The sequence below is a fragment of the Atractosteus spatula genome, chromosome 7, assembly GCF_055471065.1.
Source record: "Atractosteus spatula isolate fAtrSpa1 chromosome 7, fAtrSpa1.hap1, whole genome shotgun sequence".
In the NCBI taxonomy this organism is placed as follows: Eukaryota; Metazoa; Chordata; class Actinopteri; order Semionotiformes; family Lepisosteidae; genus Atractosteus; species Atractosteus spatula.
This window is the reverse complement of record NC_142712.1, coordinates 15,961,537-15,982,590: the sequence shown is the minus strand read 5'-3', so window position 1 is coordinate 15,982,590 and position 21,054 is coordinate 15,961,537. Positions and strand designations below refer to the sequence as shown.

At 38.4% G+C, this 21,054-nt stretch overlaps 2 protein-coding genes across 3 annotated transcripts; both read right to left on the bottom strand.

Moving 5' to 3' along the window:
* Positions 1–830: 830 nt before the first annotated feature.
* On the bottom strand, positions 831–12,494 carry rfc3 (replication factor C (activator 1) 3). The gene is made up of 9 exons (XM_088922459.1): positions 12,275–12,494; positions 11,866–12,003; positions 10,773–10,840; positions 10,231–10,328; positions 9,748–9,929; positions 6,913–7,049; positions 3,608–3,706; positions 2,288–2,357; positions 831–1,193 (listed from the first exon to the last, which is right to left on the bottom strand). The coding sequence occupies exons 1-9, from the start codon at positions 12,359–12,361 to the stop codon at positions 1,002–1,004; spliced, it is 1,071 nt and encodes a 356-aa protein (XP_088778585.1). The 5' UTR covers positions 12,362–12,494; the 3' UTR covers positions 831–1,001.
* Positions 12,495–14,518: 2,024 nt separating this feature from the next.
* On the bottom strand, positions 14,519–20,215 carry hdac12 (histone deacetylase 12). Of its 2 annotated transcripts, none has more exons than XM_088922456.1 (8): positions 19,807–20,215; positions 19,291–19,434; positions 18,598–18,757; positions 17,400–17,596; positions 17,075–17,225; positions 16,174–16,290; positions 15,698–15,840; positions 14,519–15,116 (listed from the first exon to the last, which is right to left on the bottom strand). In XM_088922456.1, exons 1-8 carry the CDS (start codon positions 19,957–19,959, stop codon positions 15,093–15,095), a joined length of 1,089 nt encoding a protein of 362 aa, XP_088778582.1. In that variant the 5' UTR covers positions 19,960–20,215; the 3' UTR covers positions 14,519–15,092. The 2 variants fall into 2 exon arrangements, with proteins under 2 accessions (XP_088778582.1, XP_088778583.1); XM_088922457.1 differs by having other exon boundaries at positions 19,291–19,360; positions 19,807–19,931.
* Positions 20,216–21,054: the final 839 nt, after the last annotated feature.

Sequence of the window (21,054 nt, the reverse complement as noted above, 5' to 3'; positions counted from 1 at the left end):
CCTTTTGTCATTGCAACCACATGGCATATATTATGCACCTTTTAATTGGTTAAATCGGGACATAACTCTCTATGAATCCACCTGTTCCTGATGAGGTTAATCAAAAGCCTGAAAGAAGCCAGCATGTACAATCCAGTATACACAATGTCTAGGGCATCCTGAAGATTTGTGAGGCTGCAGTTCTCATTAGTCGGTTTTGTACAATTTGGAGGAGCATTACAATCTGGGGTTTTTGCAGCAATTTAAAGGTTTTTCCCATCTGGATTACCTTCATTGTACAGTGCACAACAGCAATCTGCTAAAGATGGGTGTTTTTTAGAACAAGCATCAGACTTGCGCTTTTGAGAACTTACATCTGCTCCTCCACCAGTGCAAATACTGTATTTAAAGTTTCACTGCACTAAACACTTTTTGTTCATTAAGCATGAGTTCATGGAAAGGTGCTTTTAAATATTTAAGACTTCTGAGACAAAGGGAGAAAGAATTAAAAATTACAAATTCAGGAAACTTCTAATAAAATCTGTGTGACCTAAAATAAAATGATACTCCGAACTTTATTGCAGGGTTTAAATTAATGATGGCCTTATAGTTTATTTAATGGATCATTGCAAACTTCCATTTGGTTCCCAATACTCTACTGCCTACTTAGCACACAGGCCTCACATTTTCAAAATGTAATAATGACAACAATCTGGTTTAGATAAAGTGTCACTGCCACACAAAACCAAATACTACAGTAGTCTGAGAAGCTTACAGCTGTGTCAGCGGGCAAGCTACTCAGGAACAATCAGAAGTTAACTGAACCTGAAGAAGATGCCACACCTAAAACGTTTTTATTTCTTTCATTTTTTATTTTCAGCGTTGAATTAACTTCTTGTTGCCAAACACGTCTCTGCCAGATTGTGTGCACGAGCACCACTCAAGGATGCAGATTCAGCACTGTACATATGAACATTTGAAAAATGAACTATAAACAGGACATTTTTATACACTTAAACATCTCAAAACACCATGCCTTCAAGCCCATCCTCCATAAATTTCTTATAGATGGCCATGAATTTGGCCACAAAGGCTTCCAGGTGATAAATGGCTTTGTTTCCAAGCTGCAGCCGGTGCTCATAGTAAGCAGCCATCTGTGCAACGTCAGCTTTCAGATGTCCATCACAGTTACTCAGGAGCTCCGAGACCAAGCCCTGAAACAAGAGGCAAAAACGAACTGTCAAGATTCAAGACGTTTGCATATATAATGGTGCAGGAACAATCAAGAACAAAATCATAATTTAAAAAAACCGAGAGAGTTCATTTGTGAAGAGGCATCTCCTCTATAGACAGTATGATGTGGTACAAATTTTAACAGATACTTTGGTTTTAATCATAGGTTTCAATCTTACGTTAAATTGGGCTTAATAATACAGAAGGTCTTAATCAAGATTAATCTTGACTTCATTTTACAACAAATGCATAATACCCTCTTCTACAACATTTGGTGCCTGTATGCTCTATTGGATACTGTTTCCAGTAACTGAACTGAAGTTTAGAAAAACAGAATGTAAAGAATTTCTTTTTTTACAGACAAATGCCTCAATCACAAGGGGTCTGAGAGCCACACATGCAGAAAATGGTAGAGAACAAACAGCCACTGAGTGGAACGGAGGCTCAGTGGTTAGCACTGCTGTCTCACACAGCTCAGGCTCTGGGTTCAATTCCTGGGCTTCTATTTGTGCGGAGTTTGTATGATCGCCCGATGTTCATGTGGGTTTCCTTCGGGTGCTTCGGTTTCCTCTCACAGGTAAGTTATGTGGATTCGGGAAAAACTGGCCCCATTATGAGTGCCTTCTGATGGACTAGTGTCCTGTCCAGGTTGTATCCTGTTTTATGCCCACTACTTGCCGGGATGGGCTCTGGCTCTGTACTGGATAAAGTGGTTAGAAAATGGATGGATGAGCAGCCTCTATTGACTTGTTGACCTAAAGAATACTCCTAGGTAAAGCAGAGCTCGACTTGGCTGAATTGAAGCTTAAGATGGCTGCCTGCTTTTCCACTCCATTTTCTAAAGCCAAAGTGGGATTCTAAGGAGAAGCTAACATTCCAAAAATTGAGCAACACTAGTTAGTATGAATGCATGACATTTTTAATGAGGTGTGTCCACCAGATCTTTTTTGCTTGAGATTAGTCACTAATATGTTTTACACATGCTTGAATGTGTGCTCATTGTCAGGAAATCTTGTATATCAAATGAATTAGAACCAGAAAAAAACATCAGACAGAAGGTAAACGAAAACTGTACCTTGATGATGATTTCTGGAGGAATGCAGTGAGTGAGAAGCTCATACAGTCTTGCCCGGACTTCAAACAGTCTAAAATGAAGAGTGAAAAAAGACGAAGTCAAAAGACAAATACACCCCTTCCTCACAGTACGTAAGGATTCTGTTCCACATGTCTTTCTGTAATCTGCTTTTTACACCAGTTGGCAGACACACTTTCTGTGCTGTGCCTGATCAAGAAAGATCATCCACAACCTTTCTAAACAGAAATACTTCAGGAAAAACATTTTTAAATCCTATAGTCAAATTAAACACCAAATATAGCTTACACTTTAAAATATACAGAAATAAATGAAACATTGGAGTGAATTACCTTTTAAAGAGTGTATACTGTAGGGTACACTTAATTATCATATACCATACTGCTAAGTAATTAAAACTTCAATGTGGGTTATTGCAGTATTCAGCAAAAAAGCATGAGGTATAACAGCCTATGCATAAGAAATCAATACTGGGCATAAAATGGTGCCCTAGTGAAAGCTGGTGGTGACCGCATTATGCTTACTCTATGCTTTTCTATCTGTGGATGAACTCACTACTTGATCTTTTATATCTACTGCATATCATTTGCTGTACTTCAAAAATGTTATTATGGGACTTACAGGAGATTTGATGGAAAGTCGACCTTATATCGAGACAAAGGTAACCCAGGGAGCGGATGTATGCTGTATAATTAATTAAAATTTAAAATGTGAAACACCTTTTGTGCCTTTGAATGTGCCCGCTTTTTGCAAATGTTAAAGATGAGTGGAACCACCTTAAAATGGAACTAACTATTTTCAATCTCAGACACTGTTCTGTCCACCACAGTAGGTATGAAGTACAGCCAAAATGAAATGAAAAATAGAACATGATTTGATCTAGACGTTGTCTAATCAAACCACATGCGCTTGCATCAGCTGATTCTTTCTTAAATGTTTCTGAAATGCGGTTAGGTCCACTGAGGGTGCCTCTGATTCGTCATGTTGCACACACAGCTGCAGAATATGTTTTTCCTTAAAAATTCAGGATGGGGAAAAAAACTCTCAACTTGTGGATCTCCATGCTGCAGAAACAGAAATACTAAAATTTCACCATCACCATCTCCCTTGATGATTTCTAGTCATATTAAAGTAGCTTCACAGCTTACACGAGAGAGAACAATTCCTAACAGTCTGTACCACTCTTTCCGATTAGGCTGTGTAACTGGGATGTGCCATGGAAGGTAACAGATTAGGACCAGCATTAGAATAATCTGAAAGCCTATGTTTTCCAGCCAGTTGAATGTCCAGCCCAGCGCTCACCTCTGTGGACTCTGCAGGCTGACAATGGCGTTGGCTGTCTCTCTCAGATAAACCTCCCAGTCTGTCTCAGGAATTTCCTGGTCCACAGAGAAAGGATACCTACACAAAACACAGGAGAGGTCAGCCTTTGCGCATCTTAATATTGTGAAGCAGAGGTTGTCCCAAGCAATCAGTAACATAGTTAAGCAGGAGGTTAGGTTAATTCTAGGCAAGTCCAACTGTATAGCTTGTGTCTTCAACTCAGGAGCCTTCGGGGTCTCCTAAATTCTGTTCTACATACAGTACCTGATCTCTTAATCACCTATTTTACACAATAAACTGAACGCCCATTCTTAAAGACACCTACCGCATTCAAACTGGCACTTCTATGCCCAAAAATCCTGTTTCGACCAGCACGAACAACTGATAAAGGAAAAGTAAGAATCAAATTGGAACTTTTAAACCTTTCCCCGGGGTTTCAAGTAGTTAAAAGAGACCTTCTGTACTACACAGTGCCGAAAGAACCCCGTCATTGTTAAACTGTGAAATTATTTTAATCTACAAATGTTTAGAATAAATAAATTACAGTCGGAAACAATAAACACTCACTCAAACTCCTGCACAAGACGCTAAACATCTATAATGTAAATGTAGAACCAAGGCTACAAAGCCCATTTTCTTTTACTCTGCTTTTGGGGCATATTTGACATAATCCATTACTTCAGATCACGCTACGAAAATACCAGCTGACCATACAGTCCATCCATCTGGAAAGAAGGCAATCAACACGAAGCAAAGATTTGATGACACACTCTAATGTGCTGTAATTTAATGAACTCAATCCATTCATCCATCAAGGACAGTCAGTTCTTTAAAGCAATCTGACACGGGGTTAAAGATAAAGAGGAAGACTTGCAGTCTGAAGATTCACTACAGGAACGCTTTTGTTTCTTTCAATTAAGATGAAGAATAGGGATATTCCATTCCACTGAGTGCTTTCATGCAAGTCAAAGGCTGCGAACCGTTTAGAATGGATCAGTTTTTCCGATAACAAAAACACAGTAGACGTATTGCACTCAATGATCAGATCTATGCTGGGATTAAGAAAACTGGTTTCAGCATTCTTCTACATTCCTTTAGCATTCTAAAAGCTCACAAGCTTTAATCCATTAGTTTAGAAAAATCTTAAGTGGCAGTGTTAGATTATGTTTCTTTTTTTCCCCCACTACAAATAACTTGATATTCCAAAACTGCAAGATTCCTATATGAAATCGTGTGTCATTTTGTTTTATAAATTCTAATACATCATATGCAACAATCAATTACATCTGAATGTATTCTCGTTTCTATAATTTATTTGTCGGGTTTCTTCATAGGTTTTCCATGATGGCAGGTCTTTCTACTAAGACTATTTTGGACGTCATTGAATAGTGCCATAAAAATAACGTCTGAAGCAGGTTCTCAATACATACTACTGGGACACCTTCTGCAGAACGAAATCAGCTACACATCATGCTTTACTGTCCATAAGTTAAATCACAACGGTGCTGCACTGATCTATTTCTGCCATTTCCCTTCCTCTGCTCCAGTATCCTGGAGCTCTTTCAGAAGCCGATTTTGAAAATAGACGTTACGTCAAAAATCAAGTGAAGAAACAAAAGCAAAGACATACTGCAATCCAGTAGTGACCAAAATGCAAATCTAAACGAAATCAGCAGAACACAAAAATCACAGGGGAAAACCATCATATCCCTCTGGACAGAGCTGTCTTTCTTAACCATTTAGCTTATTCCAGCAAAGTCCAGAATAAAGCTCCCAATGGAACGTCAACTGGTGAAATGACCTCTCGGAGAAGCTTTCTGGTCGTCATTGGGGAGCTGTTATGAATACATTAATTCGTGGCCGATCGCTACAGGCAGCTTTTAATTAAACCCCCCTGTGAACTAACGCAGACCTCTGCATGCCAAGCTAGGTTATGAGTCAGTGGCCCTGCATATTCATGCAGAAATTAATATTTATTCCGACATTCTCTATACGCCACATGAGCAGGCCCTGGTCTCCCTGGCGAGCTCGTGTATCCGTGTTCCCTCTGAGAAAATCTGCACAAAAACGTTGCTACTAATTGGATTATCTTTTATGGAAATGACATTTATCACCCCCTCTGCAGGCCTGCACAGACATTGATGGGCGTAACACACACAAAAAAATCATTCTGCGAGGACACTATGGCTAATATTCAGAACAAAAACTCTCAGTCTCGCCGGTCCCACACAGCTCCACAGCCACAGTGGCAAACACCTTGGAGATACAGTAGATTGCGTTGTTTACCGAAATGAACATGCATATAAAACATTGATCTCCGATGTGTCTTGGTTTAATTTTCTCAAACGCCACTTCTCACTAAAGTCCCCGAGTTACAGCCCGAGTACTTCATGAATGCTGATCCTCCTGGAAATGATGTGCTACAGTATGTGTGCACACATACTGTGTGTGCACCACCTTGTGGATACACACAAGATGTTCAGAATTTTCCTTAACTGAGGACAGCTTTTATCATTCACTTACATTCTACACAGTTTTCAAATAATTTAACACTTTGCAATAAAGATAAACTCTGCATCTCTGAAGTACAGTTGTATTTTGTGTCTTAACTGTGGCTAGTAAGTAAAATTAGCAATGGTCCCATGCCTTGATCTTAAGTTTTAATCCCCTTCAAAAATCTCCTTATGTGGTCCCTGACATGTCAAGAAAGACTAAACTACTTCTGTATCAAGTTAGTGTTGCTTTAGCAACAACACGTTACCTCTGTGTAAATAGTAGTAATTGGTTATATAATTATAATAAAAAATAATTTATAATCTATAATATATAATAAAAGGAACAGGTGAAGGTTCATTTCATGCTGAAAGGGAAAGAAAAGAAACCCAATGTTTGGGCTTTGAAGCCAGCATTGGAAAACAAGTTTGTGAATGTTAACTTCGGGTTGAAATGTTAACCAATATTAAATTTTTGATTTCAGACAAAATTTGCATTTTGCCTCAAATGTTGAAGTAGGCTTCGTAGCCAAAACATTGTGTTTCTCTTCTTTACCTTTCCGCATGTGACACAGCTCCTTACTCGACTGCCAAGACATATAAGAGGGAGCAAACTATGTGTGCGACCCGAGATGCTGTGTGTGCATTAAGATGGGCCAAAACAGTCGACTCTGAAATCCGAATCCATCTTAAAAGCAGTGTGAAAAAGCCTGAGATGTTGTTTAACCCCCCAGATTGGATACTCTGTAGATGCCAGGTCACGTGAACAGGTATTGCTCCCCATGAACTCACTGTTGCACTCTGCAGGCTTCGCACATCAGCAGAGCTTTGCGAAGATTGCGCCCCGACTTCTCAGCAATTTGCTTTGCAAGCTCCCCAGGAAGGATCAGGCCTTCTTTCCTGCACACGCTGGTCAGAACACTGCATACCTTCAAAGAGAGAGAGTCACTCATTTTAGCAGGTATATTACCTGCAGCTGACAACTGGCAACCCACTGTAGCTACGCAGGTGTGAACCTGGCCAGTTCCTGGATGGGAGACCTCCTGGGAAAAACTAAGGTTGACGCTGAAAGAGGTGTTTATGGGACCAGTAGGGAGCGCTCACCCTGCGGCCTGTGTGGGTCCTAAGGCCCCAGTGTAGTGATGGTGCCATACTTTTGATGAGATATAAAACTAAGGTCCTGACTCTCTGTGGTGTACCAATCAAGGCCTCCTAATAATCTCCATCTGTGAACTGTCTTCATGACTCCATTATCCCACTAATTGCTGATGTGTGGTGAGCGTTCTGGCGCACTTTGGCTGCTGTCACATCATCCAGATGGGGGGGATACACATTGGTGGTGGTGGAGGGATGTCCCCATTACCTGTAAAGCACATTGACGGATGTGTCCAGAAAAGCACTACATGAGTGTAAGGAACTATTTTTTTTTGTTAGACCATTTAAAGCACTGGTTCCCAATCCTGGTCCTGGTCCCCCACACACACCTATTGCTTTTGTTGCAGCTGAACTCTCAGTAACACAACCAAACCCTTCATTAAATTAATAATAATAAGATTAATTTGAACTGTTTGTTCCCAGCTCTTAAACATCTTGGGGCCGAGCTTTAACTTGTAATCTGTAAGTGAAATCAAATCCCCAGCTTGTGACTCGAAACAGAATGAAAAAATTCAATTGAACCAACCTCTTAGATCAAGTCAGGCTCCAATGATCTAATGAAGGTGGGCTGGAGTGAAAACCAGCAGCAGGAGTGTGGTTCTCCAGTACCACGATTGGGAATGACTGACTTACAGCAAGACCATGGGCAATGTGACAAAGAGAAGGAGCTCAACCTCATCCTTATTTATGTTTCATAGAACAGACATCCAAACCAAAGAACTGAACAGAGTTAGGGAGAGTGGAGAAATTCTTACAACAGATTTGTTTGTGGAGTGTTCTTTCATTCTGTACAGTTATGAAAGATGCAAATGGAGATGTTTGGTAGAAAAAGGGGAATGCATGCAGAACTGAGGTTTGTGATATTTGTGGTGTTCTGTTGTGTGACAGTGAAAGTGTATGGAGATCCAGACTTTACACTCCCTGTTTTATTTTTTTTTATAACAACTCCTTTTCTGACTGAGAAGAAATAAAACTCGTCACTGGAACCCCTCCCGCAATCCAGCCAATATGAGTGCTTCGCTATGAATCAAATCTATTACAAAGATCTGAAACAACTCCCGATAACGTCAAAAGAATTTATGTCCATACTGTAAATGCATCAAATTAGGCTGTGTAAAAATTTCTGCTGCTAAAAAACTAGTAACACTTAAAAGTGCTATGTAACTGTACTTTGAAGGAGGACAGCGTATTGAGAAGTCCATCACACATAAAATTGCCAGTAAGTGAATCTCTCATAAAAATAGCCTCATCGTCTTTTTGACAGCATTCATAATAAGGAAGACTAAGTGAGAAATTGAGTCTAATGAATCTGCCAAATTAAACCCTCACAAAAGCACATGTACATTCTTTATCAATACAGCATACATGTTTCCTTTCAGAATTACTACTCATTTTATAAGGAGAAAAGGACACATACAATACTGCTTAAGGCTTTTCTCCAAGTATAAAATGTAAAGGTTAAAAGCAGCAGCCTTAAGCTAAATGCTTTTCTGTCTGTTTGAATGCAGTGTGATAAGGCCACGAATCGTGTCATAGCACACAGTTTGCCAAGTCTCTCTCAGTAATTATCCACGCTACACTAACACGGCCCTGTCAGGCTGAACTGAGCTGAAATGGCACAATAAATACAAGAATGCTACTTTCGACATTTTATACACTTATATTCTCTGTAAAATAACACATTAGAGTTTAAAACGTCCACGGAACAAAAGGTTATTCGGTGTCACCAGCCACAGTTACTGTACACAACACATCACAATATGGTGTTGCAACACAAATTTTACTACACCAAGAAACACCAAGTTCAGTTGGCACTTTGCTATTGAATTAAAAATGTTTCTGCCGAAGCACTTTTTCAAGTTCTAAACCAGACATTGTGTTAATACTTGTTCACTGTTATGGAAATTAGAATTAAAAAAATCAGAAAGGCCTTAACAATATCAAGAGGGACCAAACTATTTGTGCGACCCAAGATGCTGTGTGTGCATTAAGAAGGGCTGAAACAGTCGACTCTGAATTTCTAATCCATCTATTCAATGAAATACCATTGAATCCCTACAAATATTCAGGAGGCAGGTGGGAAAATTAGAGTACCACAAGGCACAGACGTTACACAGGGGGAACATGCAAACTCCACACAGACAGGCACCGGAAATGAAACCTGGAGCTGTGAGACAATGCTAACCACTGACTAGAGGTCCACTGAAGTCAGAACAAGACGACTCAGCTTAAAATAATAGCTATTCAATTTCTTCAGAGTTCAAAAGGCTCCCTTCCTTTTTATTAGGTTACAATACCCACTCAATCAAACAGACAGCGCCTGAATCTAGGATCCTGGAGCTCTGGGGAGGTGATGGCTCACTACCAAGCTATCATGCCCAAGAAGGCGAAGTGTACTGCCTCCAATTAGGTCATGGCACAAACACTGATTTCCTAAAGGCCTCGCCTCACAGGCGATAGCATGGCACCCACCTCTTCCACGCTCGGTAACGGCACTCGCACAGCCAGGCATCTACTCCTGATGGGAGCAATGACTTTAGAGGTGGAGTTGCAGCACAGTATCAGCCGGCAGGTCGCCATATACTTCTCCATCGTCCTTCGCAAAGCATGCTGGGCATCCTTTGTTAGCCTGTCCACTTCAGTCAGGAGCACCACTGTCCAAAAGATACATTTCTTGGAGTGAATTTTCGATTTTGAAAGAGAGAGGGTTTCGTTTAAAAGCTCTGATCCTTAAAACTACGATGGGTCTGCTGTAATTCTGAATTTAACCTGTCAACCACTGTTAAGATAAATAGATACTTTATTGATCCCGTGAGGGAAATTGCAGAAGACCTTACAACTAATTTAATTAACTGGTTTAGAGAAGATTGCATTAAATTGTGCTATTTTTTTTTACATCAAAGTGACAGAACTCGTCACCATCTCCGCTAACCAAGCACAGGCATCTCAATTTACCTTTGAATTCTCTTTGGGTGCTGGTCTGGATCTGCTGAGACTGTGCCACTGTTTTTATCAGTTCCTGGACAACCACACGGTCACTGTTCCCTGCGTCACTGCAAGACAACGTGTTTGGAGATTTAGGAAAGCACAGACATCTTTCTGGACTTTCTAAATTGGCACCAGAAGCAAATCTGAAAGCCTAACAAGAACACAGCGAATTCACGAAGAGCCATCACTTAGGTACAAATCAAGCTCGTTAAGACAGCTGTTCCTTCATTCAAGCAATTGAGATTACTCTAGTGATTATGGACAGCAACAAGAAAAATACCACATATTATAAAATACAACATTCCAAAATTGGTTTTCAAGCTACGTCTATATTCCCTTAAGCAATTAATGGGAAGAAAACACATGCAACGCTTTACTTGTCCTCTCATCAACAATAATATTTGAAATTCACCTGCACTACACAGCAACCAATCTTCAAATACCATCAACAAACTCCTCAAATCTACTTTAACTTCTGTCTCATGTTCCCTGCTCTCCAGATGGTTTACCTGGGATTGACCTCAAGGTGATAGTTGCTTGCTATTGTGTTGATCTCAATTTTCTTTTTCGAAGGAGCCTGCAAATGAAAGGGAAAAATAATTGGTCTGTCAGAATATGTGGCACAGTCATTACAAAGCACTTATCAGAAATGTCCCAACCAGGAATATTTATGCACATGGATGTTTCTGTCATAACCATTAACATCTGGCATTACAAAGACCCACTGCACACCATTTCTAATTAAGAATAGGACACAGCTTACATCTGCTTTACATACAGTAGATGGCATGCCTGCAGTCAGACTTTCAGATAAGGTGTAGAATTGCAGAAAGGTACTTTCCTGTCTGATCCAAAACACTTTAATATGCTGAATCACACACAGCATGCCAATTCACAATGCTCCCTATTAACCTGTGAAGAACACTGCTGTGAAGTACAATTTATCTACCCTTAGAATTCTGACTGAATTACATTCACAACGCAGTAAAATTTCTTTTGGCAATCTGGCATCTTCAATTTCCAGATCGAAGAAGTATTTGGAGACTAGAAATAAATCGCACAGTGGTTTCATCACTTTTAAGCTAGGAAGCTGCAACTCACTGCCCTACAGTCCCAATAAAGTTATTATTTGAGGTCACCTTTAATCACCTGCTATTTAAAGATGAGGACCACATATTTTAGGAACAGATAATTTAAGCGATCTGTGACCCTTAAGGGATCACTGGCCCTTGAAAGCACAAGGACATGGTGATTTTGGTTCCAACTGAACCCTAAATTACTAAATTGAACACATCCCCTGTTTGACTGATCAGTTAAATTTTTCCGAGGTCTTTACAACTGATGATGTAAAGGTTACTCATGTGCCTAGCCGGATCGGGTCTAAGACCAGGTTTAGAGATCTGTTTATAGAAAAACCTAGTTTAAATGCTTTCGACCCATTACTATCCATACTAAAACATGCAATTTATAAATTTTACAATCTCAGGACTGACCTATTTTTATTGACATAAAAAGGTGTTGTCCTTCAGTACAATATAAAAAGGTTTTATTGGTTTTTATTGTCAATTGTAAGAAAAGTCTATTTTTAATAGTAGTCCTTACTGTGATGGACTGATGTTCAATTCGGAGCTTTTCAACCCCGGCACCGTACAGCTCTCTGAGCAAGCACATAATCCGTGTTTTCTTCCCAGCTCCGGAGGGACCGTACACCATCAAATGGGGAAAGTCTCCCCCTTGCACCTGAAAAACACGCACAAATGGGTAAATATTCGCAAAGACCAAAGAGTGCAGGAGACCATAGATTTATTTGAAATAGTTGTCAAGATCAAGTGGTTTAAAGAGCTGCTCTCAAATACTATTTATTTTTTCCCTAAATTATTCCAGATCCTGTCATATTCTTCGCACCCTATCCGACAGTGTAGGTAAAGAATTCTTAGGAAAATGCGCGCAACTGTTCACGCTACAAAACTACAACAACAAAAAAAAACCAAAACACAGGAGCAAGACTCACCAGGTTTTTAAACATGTTGGCCTGATCCTTGTGAAAATCCAACTTCGACAGAGAGGTCGGTCTGTATTTATCCACCCATAAACTCATTTCGCTGTAATTTATTAAGTAGTTTTCTTAATAGTTTTGATATATATATATATTCAAAGCACTGTATCTCACTTGCTTGTATTACAAATACAACTTGTCTTCCCGCGAACTAAACACAACCCGCGCTGTCAAACGCAAGCTCACTACAGGAAGTGGATTGGGACAAACAGGACGAAGGAAACGCGAGTCCCAAAATGCGATAAAACCACCGCTTGAAGAGACACTTTCGTTTGTGAAGTGTGAAGAAAATGTACTTCAGGTTTTAAGGATTTAAAGAACAAACTGGAAAATAATTATAATCTGTTCCCTCATGCCCACATTTGAGCAATAATTTAGCACAATAATTTGGGATAATTACTATAATAATAATAAGTTTAGCAATCTCCTTTATTGAACACGGTGTATGAAGGTTGTTACTTAGGCATAACATGTACGGTATAGCGTTGATTATGTTCGGACCATGCTTTACAGAAAGCATTTCGTAACTATTGTAACGAAAACTGTTAAATAGACTTAGCAATTTCAGTAGTTCAATTAGGTTCACACCCTATGCTTAACATGGTCAAATCTATATACATACAATTAAGGAATGAAAATATAAAAAATAATTAAATTTGCAAGCAACAGTGATGGAAATGTAACATTTATTTTAAAATGATATTAATCAAGTTGCAAGCGTCATCCAGTATTGTGTGCCTATTTTGACTGCGAGGTAGTCTTAATCTTCGTTACAAAACTACTTTTGCAGTTGTTCTGATATTAACACAACCCTAAAATAAGCGTTTTATATAAAAAAACAAGTTTTTCATTTAAACAAAAAAGGGATATTCACTTTAACCTACTACAGACACTCCAAAGCAGACCAGAATGTTACATCTGTAGATAACTATGGATATATCTCAAAAGAAAAAATGGATGATGTCTAGATAGTGTCAACATTTTCAGCTTCAAAGCAAAGGTGATGTTTGCTAAGATGTAGGGAGTCCAGACTCAGTGGTCAAAAAAGCAATCATAAAGTCTACCTTGGTTTACCTTAGTAATTAGGCTTAGTTAATTAAGTTTTGGGTAAATGATTAAGTGTCAATCAACAGTCCAGAAAGACACCATATAAGATCAGATCAAGACAGAACAGAGAAAAAGAACAGAGACCACATGACAGGATACAAAACATAAAGCCTGTGCCAGGCAAGAGGTCGTAAGAGAGCTTGCTATTCTGTAGTTTTCTAGGGAACTTGAGTTCCTGAGTTAAGAAACAGACACTCCTGCTTAGTGAGTGCATTTTAGAATAGGGAGATAGGGAGATTCCCATTTATTCTGTGGCAATTAGGTTTGCTGAATAGAGAGATTTAACCACATGTTGTATTCTATTTAGTTTAGAAAGAAGCTTATCTCTTATTCTGATCTTTGTAGGGTTTAAGAATTAAATGTTCATGTGGGTAGCTGCGTCAGCATGCGTAGGCTGCAAAGGAACAAGTAATAGGTTTATTCCATGCTGAAAAAGAAGAAAGAGAACACAACGTTTCGGCCGTGAGGCCTTCTTCAGGTGTGAGAGAGACAGGGCACTAGGCAAAGGTAAAGTAGCGGGAGAACAAAGGTTGGGAGGGAGGAGGAGTGAGAGGCGGGAGCAGGGGACAGAAAGAGGCCAATCAAGAGGTGTGAAGTCAGAATGGGTGCAGAGAGGTGTGAAATGAAACTTCCAACGAATGGAGAAAATTTAAAAGAACAGTAGTCTGTCGTTAAGAGGAGGGAGAATGTGTGATCCTAGCTGCAGAATAATTTTAGTTTCGGTGGTCTTTCTGATGTATGAGTTTGGAAAACCGTCTTTGAGAACACAGACGGAGAGATTAGAGTGGTTGTGGCCGTCAGAGGTGAAATTTTTTTTTCCCAATGATTTCAATGATTCAATGATTTTTCAATGATTGGTGAATGATTTCCTTTAAGAATTAAATACTTGGTAAGAGACTGGGATTTTCTGTGTGGTTAGGATGTTAGGCCTCTGAGACACCTTGTCTGTAAACTTGTGTATTGTCATTGTTAATATTTGCTTAATCGGGTGTGCCTGAATTATTGCTCTTTTCACAAAAACTGTGCCAGAGAACAAATAATTAATGTGGTATTCTTAGGTATATTCTTGGCAGAAATCATTTACAGTACAAGTTGGGGGTTATGATTATTTAATTTACTTTTTGATTAATCCGCTCGGTCATTTCCTGATGTTCTTTCTCAATGTTTGTAACCCCCCATTTGTAACAGTATGTAAACATTGAAAAATAATTCAAAGTTGAAGAAAATAGCAACATGCATAATTACCCTTAATAATATGACCCCTATGTGAAAATTACTGTATAGAAGAGAATTCACAACATGTCTCTTAACAGCACAGAAACACTTTTAACAGTAAAAAGGCATAATAATAACATGGTTTCCATAAAATTAACTGTATTTAATTTAAAATAATCGTATATTTGTCTTGTAAAATAAAATCACTTATTGCATGTATTAATAATGCAACTTTTGAGCATCAGCAATTTGTCTCATAGAACATACTGATGTTTTCTAACTTAATTGTCCATGTACATTAGTATGCTTGTCAGTGTTTCCTCATCTTTTTCAAAACTTCAATGCAAATACAAAAATGTTTTCATCCAGAATAAGAAAAATATAAAAGGTCTTTAAGTAGGCAGACATTATAAATCTTTTTCTGTGGAACAACTGGAATGATCACACATTGTCACAACCCCCTGGTTTCCCACACCTGCAATATACCAGAGAAAGAAAAAGTCACTTAAGTATAAAAGATGTGAAATTATGTATTTGCACAACTTAAAACATCTAAACTTCAACAAATCTCCCTATAATGTATGTTCAATATTATTCTTGTGTTGGATTGCACATAACACATTATTTGACCTCAAGAGCAAAACTTTGAACAAAACAGTCTATAGATGAATGATTACATGGCAAAATTACACAAAACAATGTAAAACACCGAACCCATTTGGTTGTAAGGCTACAGATCTCCACAATAACTATAAATATATTGTCATTTCTTTAACACCAAGTTCCTATGATATTAAAGCTTTGTGAAATTAATTTGTCTCTTAAATGTTCACAGCTTGGTTTGTGAAAGAAGAATTTCCTACCAAAGATGTGTACTCAAATTCAATTCTTCTATTTGTCTCATTCTTCTTAATACTGTAATAAGACACCTAGAGTCTGATTACATCTCACTACAAAATTGTAAGGCATATGTTAGAATTCAAAGTAATGCTTTTGTCAATATACTTTTTTATAATAAAGGACAGTTACTGGTACAGTAGATATGCATTGTGTTACCTTTACAGCAGCTCTGTGGACTATAGTATGCCTGAGAGCCAGTTTATCAATGTCTCTGGAATATCCTCCACCAATAACCGTGGCAATGGGAATGCCCCTCCTTACAACAGCATCAATAACATACATGTCCCTCTGATACAGTCCTGTGAAAAATAAAATAAACAAGCACAGACATTTTCTAAACTGAATGGAAAGTAATTTTTCACAGTGAACAATAACTGGAGAAAAAAAAAGCATAACTCAAAGAAAACATTGCAGAACTACTCAAACCATTGCACTGTTTAGAATCTGATGATTAATCATTACATCTCTAGTAGGATGTTCTAACTAATACGTTAGTGTTAATAAGAATCATAGTTCCGGTGTCAATCAGAAAAAGTAAATAGTAGTTTTTAGGAAAAACAGTTCCTGGGTTACAAAGCATGACTGTCAAGAGCAGAAGTACTTTTTTTCCCAATAAAGAAATAGGACTTTACCCTCATCTGTTAAGCCAAGTTTCCCCAATTCATCCTCTCTGTGGGGGTCAACACCAGCATCGTAGAGCACCATATCGGGACGAAAACTCTCCAGCACCCAGGGGAGATGTGTCTCGACTTAGAAAGAAGGAAAAAATGCTGAAGAATTATGATTAAGACCGCATGCTTCTGAGGAATTTGAGCGCTTACCTTTACCTGAAATAATTTAACAAGATTTTCAAATGCTAATTCTCTTAACAATATTAGTGCATAACAATTACAGGGTTCCCAAGCTCAGTTCTATTCTGAACATTTAAGAGTTCTGAGGCACTTTGTGTTTTACCACTGAGTCTAATTACTCTTAGCAGCTTTTCCTATGGCCTAGCAGTGAGCAATTCTTGGTTAGTCTGCTTTAGAAACATTAGTTTTACTGAAAATGGCCGCATAAAAACACTAAATATAATTAATTGTTCTGACGTTATTCATCAGTATGCAAAATTCTAGAGATGCATATTGCTCTAATACACTTTCTAAAATAAAAATGAATTGTGTGCTTCACCAGTGCATATGTTAAAGCACAGGAAGTGACCAGCTGGTGGAATATTCAGTATTTTTTCTTATAATAAAAAAATAAAATTGCAGGGAAGAAAGAGCTTCCAGAGAGCTACACTTTAATGATAGCCTTTGTGACAGCACTGTGAGTTTTTGGGGCAACTACAGTAGGTGGTAACTATAATTATGGAACTGGCTGCCCGGTGCAGTACTTAAAGAGGAACTTTGCAGAAAAGAAGGATAGTAGTAATGTAAAGGGTCATTTCTAAAATTTAGAGATTGCCAAGATTGGATTTAGCCAGTCCATGAAAAGAAAAAGTATATGTAGTAACAGGTTAAAGGTTCCTTTTTCCAAAAGCCTGTACAATACCTGTATTGAGGTAATCTTTATCCATCATTCCTTCGTCAATGCTAATATCCAGGTCACTCTGTTGTTTCTGAACCGGAAAGTTCTTCCCACAGTGCACAGAAAAAGTGAAAACACCTGGCTCATCTCTGAAGATATAAGCAGTGCCATCTCCCTTAAATGAGATTAAGGCAATATCAAACCGACAAAGACCTTCTGAGACACAAGTTGTGACAGCATTGAATGCATGAAAACTGAGAACCCCAGCAGGCCAGTTCAGCTGCAAATGAATCTGTCATTGTGACATTGTCATATAAATATTCCTCCCCCCCCTTTACAACCATGGTACCTGGTGCACATCCAGGTCAACGATGAGGATCTTCCTCTTGGGGTGAGAGCTGTCCATCCACTGCCTGGCAGCCACCGCCAGGTCATTGAGGAGACAGTATCCTGCACCATAGCTGGGGAAGGCATGGTGAGTGCCCCCCGCCGTGCTGCTGGCCAGTCCTCTTTGGAGTGCAATCTCGGCCGCGAGTAGTGTGCCACCTACAACACAGCCAGCCCCATGCTTGAATTTTTCCTTCACGAGGATCACAGTTTGCTAAGCCTGTATTTACCTGAGACATGTGAATTACACATTGCTTAATGTGACAGTATTAGGTATAGAACTGTTCAGTTTGTGACCGTAAAGCCCACCATGGGAAGTGTAAAGTGTTGAATGAGATTCTGGGATCGGATAGTTACTAGAAACCAGAGGAGAAAGAAGGGCCAGATGTCCTCATTATATCTGTATATTAAGCTCTGAGAGTTTTTTTCCCTGGAGACCAAACTGTCTCATTCATGGGGTACATTACACGTGCTATGTTTTTAAAATAGTCTTCCTGTATTCGAACCATAATTCTTGTGTGTTGACATAACTGCTGTCTAGCTTTTCTTACAATGCACAACAGAAAAGGGCTGCTTGTTCCTTTTCAAGCACTATGACTGTGTTGTACAGTGAAGCTGTTGCACAGGATTTCTGTGACTCCAGGAAGCCGAGTTAGTCACATCTTATTGAACGGAAAACAGCTATCCTAGGTGAAATAGTACTGGAAATGTACAGGAGATCTCATGACAGCTAGTTAACATTATTCCAATGTTGTATAATTAGCCTCTAAATTGCTCCAACATTGTCAATCTTTTATCAAGCAGAAATGAGGGGATTAATATGGTAGAGCTTTTCTGTTGTTAAAATAAAATCACTGAAGAACTGATATTTCATTCTTGAATGCATGCCACTGTGGGCAACATAAATATTTTAGAAGTCAGGCAAAATGTATTCACTATATCAATACAAACCCTCAAATTTTCTCTTTTATTGAGATTTGTTAGAGGATAATACATCTTCACAGGAATATAACAGTGTTTTGAAACTGAAAACCTAAAAAGACAGTGGCATCCTAGAAAATGTAGTATAACGTGTGCATTAAATAAGCATGATCAATATGTACTGTAAAGAAATTAAATGTATTTTAAACTCTACTAACCACCTTTCCTTTCTTTTGTACCTGTTTCATATAGGCAGCGATGTACTATGCCTTTACTCCAGACAAATCCAGTCCTTTTCTGCTCCTTCTGGCTGGTCTTCCCATTTATGAAGTTTTCCACATACTCCTCTGTGTGCACACGGCAGAGAGCCTCTTGAGACACCGGTTCAGGGATGCACACCTTGAAGATACAAGCCAAGGTGGATAGTTCCAAAAAGGTCACTGCGTCCTCTTATTGTTTAGTTTTTATATACAGGACCTTTACCTCCAAAGTGCAAGGAACTATCTTTTTTTCCTTTTGTTTTCATGGCAACAAGTGTTATTATCATAGCCTCATTTCACTCAGTACATCAAAATGCAAAGTAGTAAATGAATACAAAACAATTAAAAAAGGTATTTTCATCAGTTTAACAAAAACTCACGTACATACATACAGTACAGTATGTCCTAGAAAATTAACATTTGGATTTTTTTAACATAGCTACTGTATCCCTAGCTTCACACAACAATTAAGGGTCAAATAAAGTTTTTCCTCTTCAACTTTCTTCAGGTGTTCTTCACACTTCACAGTAGACAAGAATAGTTAATGCCTTTGACAACACTAAGATGTTCCCTTTGAGGTAACAAACTTCAGTGTATAGTTATTTATAACTCAGGAGCACAAGGATATGTTTTTGTTCTTACTAGGATTACACAGTACAATACCAACCTCACCTGTTTCTCTGTTATTATTTGATCTTTAAGAAGAAAGTTCAGGACCTTGGGAAATTTTCTCATTGGAAATCTGTGATTGGGTGGAAGATCACAAACATATTTACTGTGATGGACAACAGGAAGACCTCTTGCTCCTTCTTCAATCTGTGAAAGGAAAAACATCAGAAGTTTGTGGCAAGATTTCTTTTTAAATAAAATAATGACAATGTTATAGGTGGGAAACAACTTTTAACGTTTTAATTTTACATTATTCATTTTACTACCAACAAAACCTATTTCTGAAATAGTTAATAGGTATATCAAAGCAACAGTCATTTGTAATTTGTCAGATAAATGTCTGAAAACCTCATGTCCACAAAACTAAGCAACTCCATGTTCGTTGCAGAGAACAAGATACAAAGTCAGACAACAAGCACTTAATACGAATATACTCGAAGCAAAGAATTAGACCGTCGCATTAGGGAGTCGCATTGGTTATTTACTACCAAACCATTAGACAATAGGAGCAGCACATACTTCGTATTTGCCATGTGTGGCTCTCTTCCACTTGAAGTTATGCTGGACAATTCTTCTGCGCAAAAGGAGATCCCCAAGCACTGTCACATGCTTAGAACGAAAAAGCTGTTTATAATATGCGTTTTGTGTAGCCGATATACATACAGGTATCATTTTTGTTTGTGTTTTATGTTACTATGCCATATTACGAAACCATCCCCAACAATCAGAAATACTGTATCAGTTATAACAACACGTATTTTTAAATGCACCGGTAGCAGTGACTTTTCCGACTTTCCAAATTAGTTGCCTTCTAATACTAGAAATCACTAAATCCAGTTTTAAGGAAATGCTATACTGTTTAACATTTAGACGCCATGTTTTCGTTAAAGGTTGGGAGGTACAGTAGGAACTAAAGTTCTGACGTTGACGTTTCCTTCGTACTGTATGTTCATGGTGAAACGCTGGCAGCGTGTAGCTTATTTTACCACGTGTATTGTAGTAATTATTTTAACGTAGTACACTGCGTCTTTTCAATTTGCATTGTGTAGTGGATATTTGATATTTTTAAGTGAAATACCCCAATATTTCTTAGTGTGTGTTTTATAAATTATAAAAAAGTCTAGTGTTTGAGATTGAAACAATATAAAAAGTACGACCACTTGAGGGCAGCAGGACTCAAATGGATGATTTAAACAAACATGGATGTGCAGGTACTGCATCAACGAAGAAGCGTTACACGGGAAACACAGTGTAACATAAAAATTACATATAACCATACAAATTGGTTATATATAAACTTTCACGTATGAGTCTACTAGCCACTACTCCACACTGCTCCCTCAAAGTGTAAATTAAATTGGATACTTTAGTCTGATAGTAATAAACATCCAAATTTGTAATTTCCGATCCTCTCAGCAGAGAGTCTTTATTATCCCCCGGGGGGGAAAGTTGTTTTACAACAGCAGTGTTGGTGTACAGACAAAAGACGAAGAAAAAAAGACAGGAACAACAATATACATACGTATTTACATTGCAGGTCAACTGTTAAGTAAGGATATAGCTACAGGTATGAATGAAAACTTAAATCTGTTGGTTTTGGAGTAGGGGAGTCGGTATCTGAGTTCTGATGAGCTGCATGTGGTTATAAGGCAGAACTTTTCTATTATAAGTTTAAGTAAAATTCTAAAACAAAACAAATGGCTAAATCCTCCAAAAGTACTTCGAGCTTTTGCTCCGTAAATAATCATCAAGTCTAATTCTAGAAAT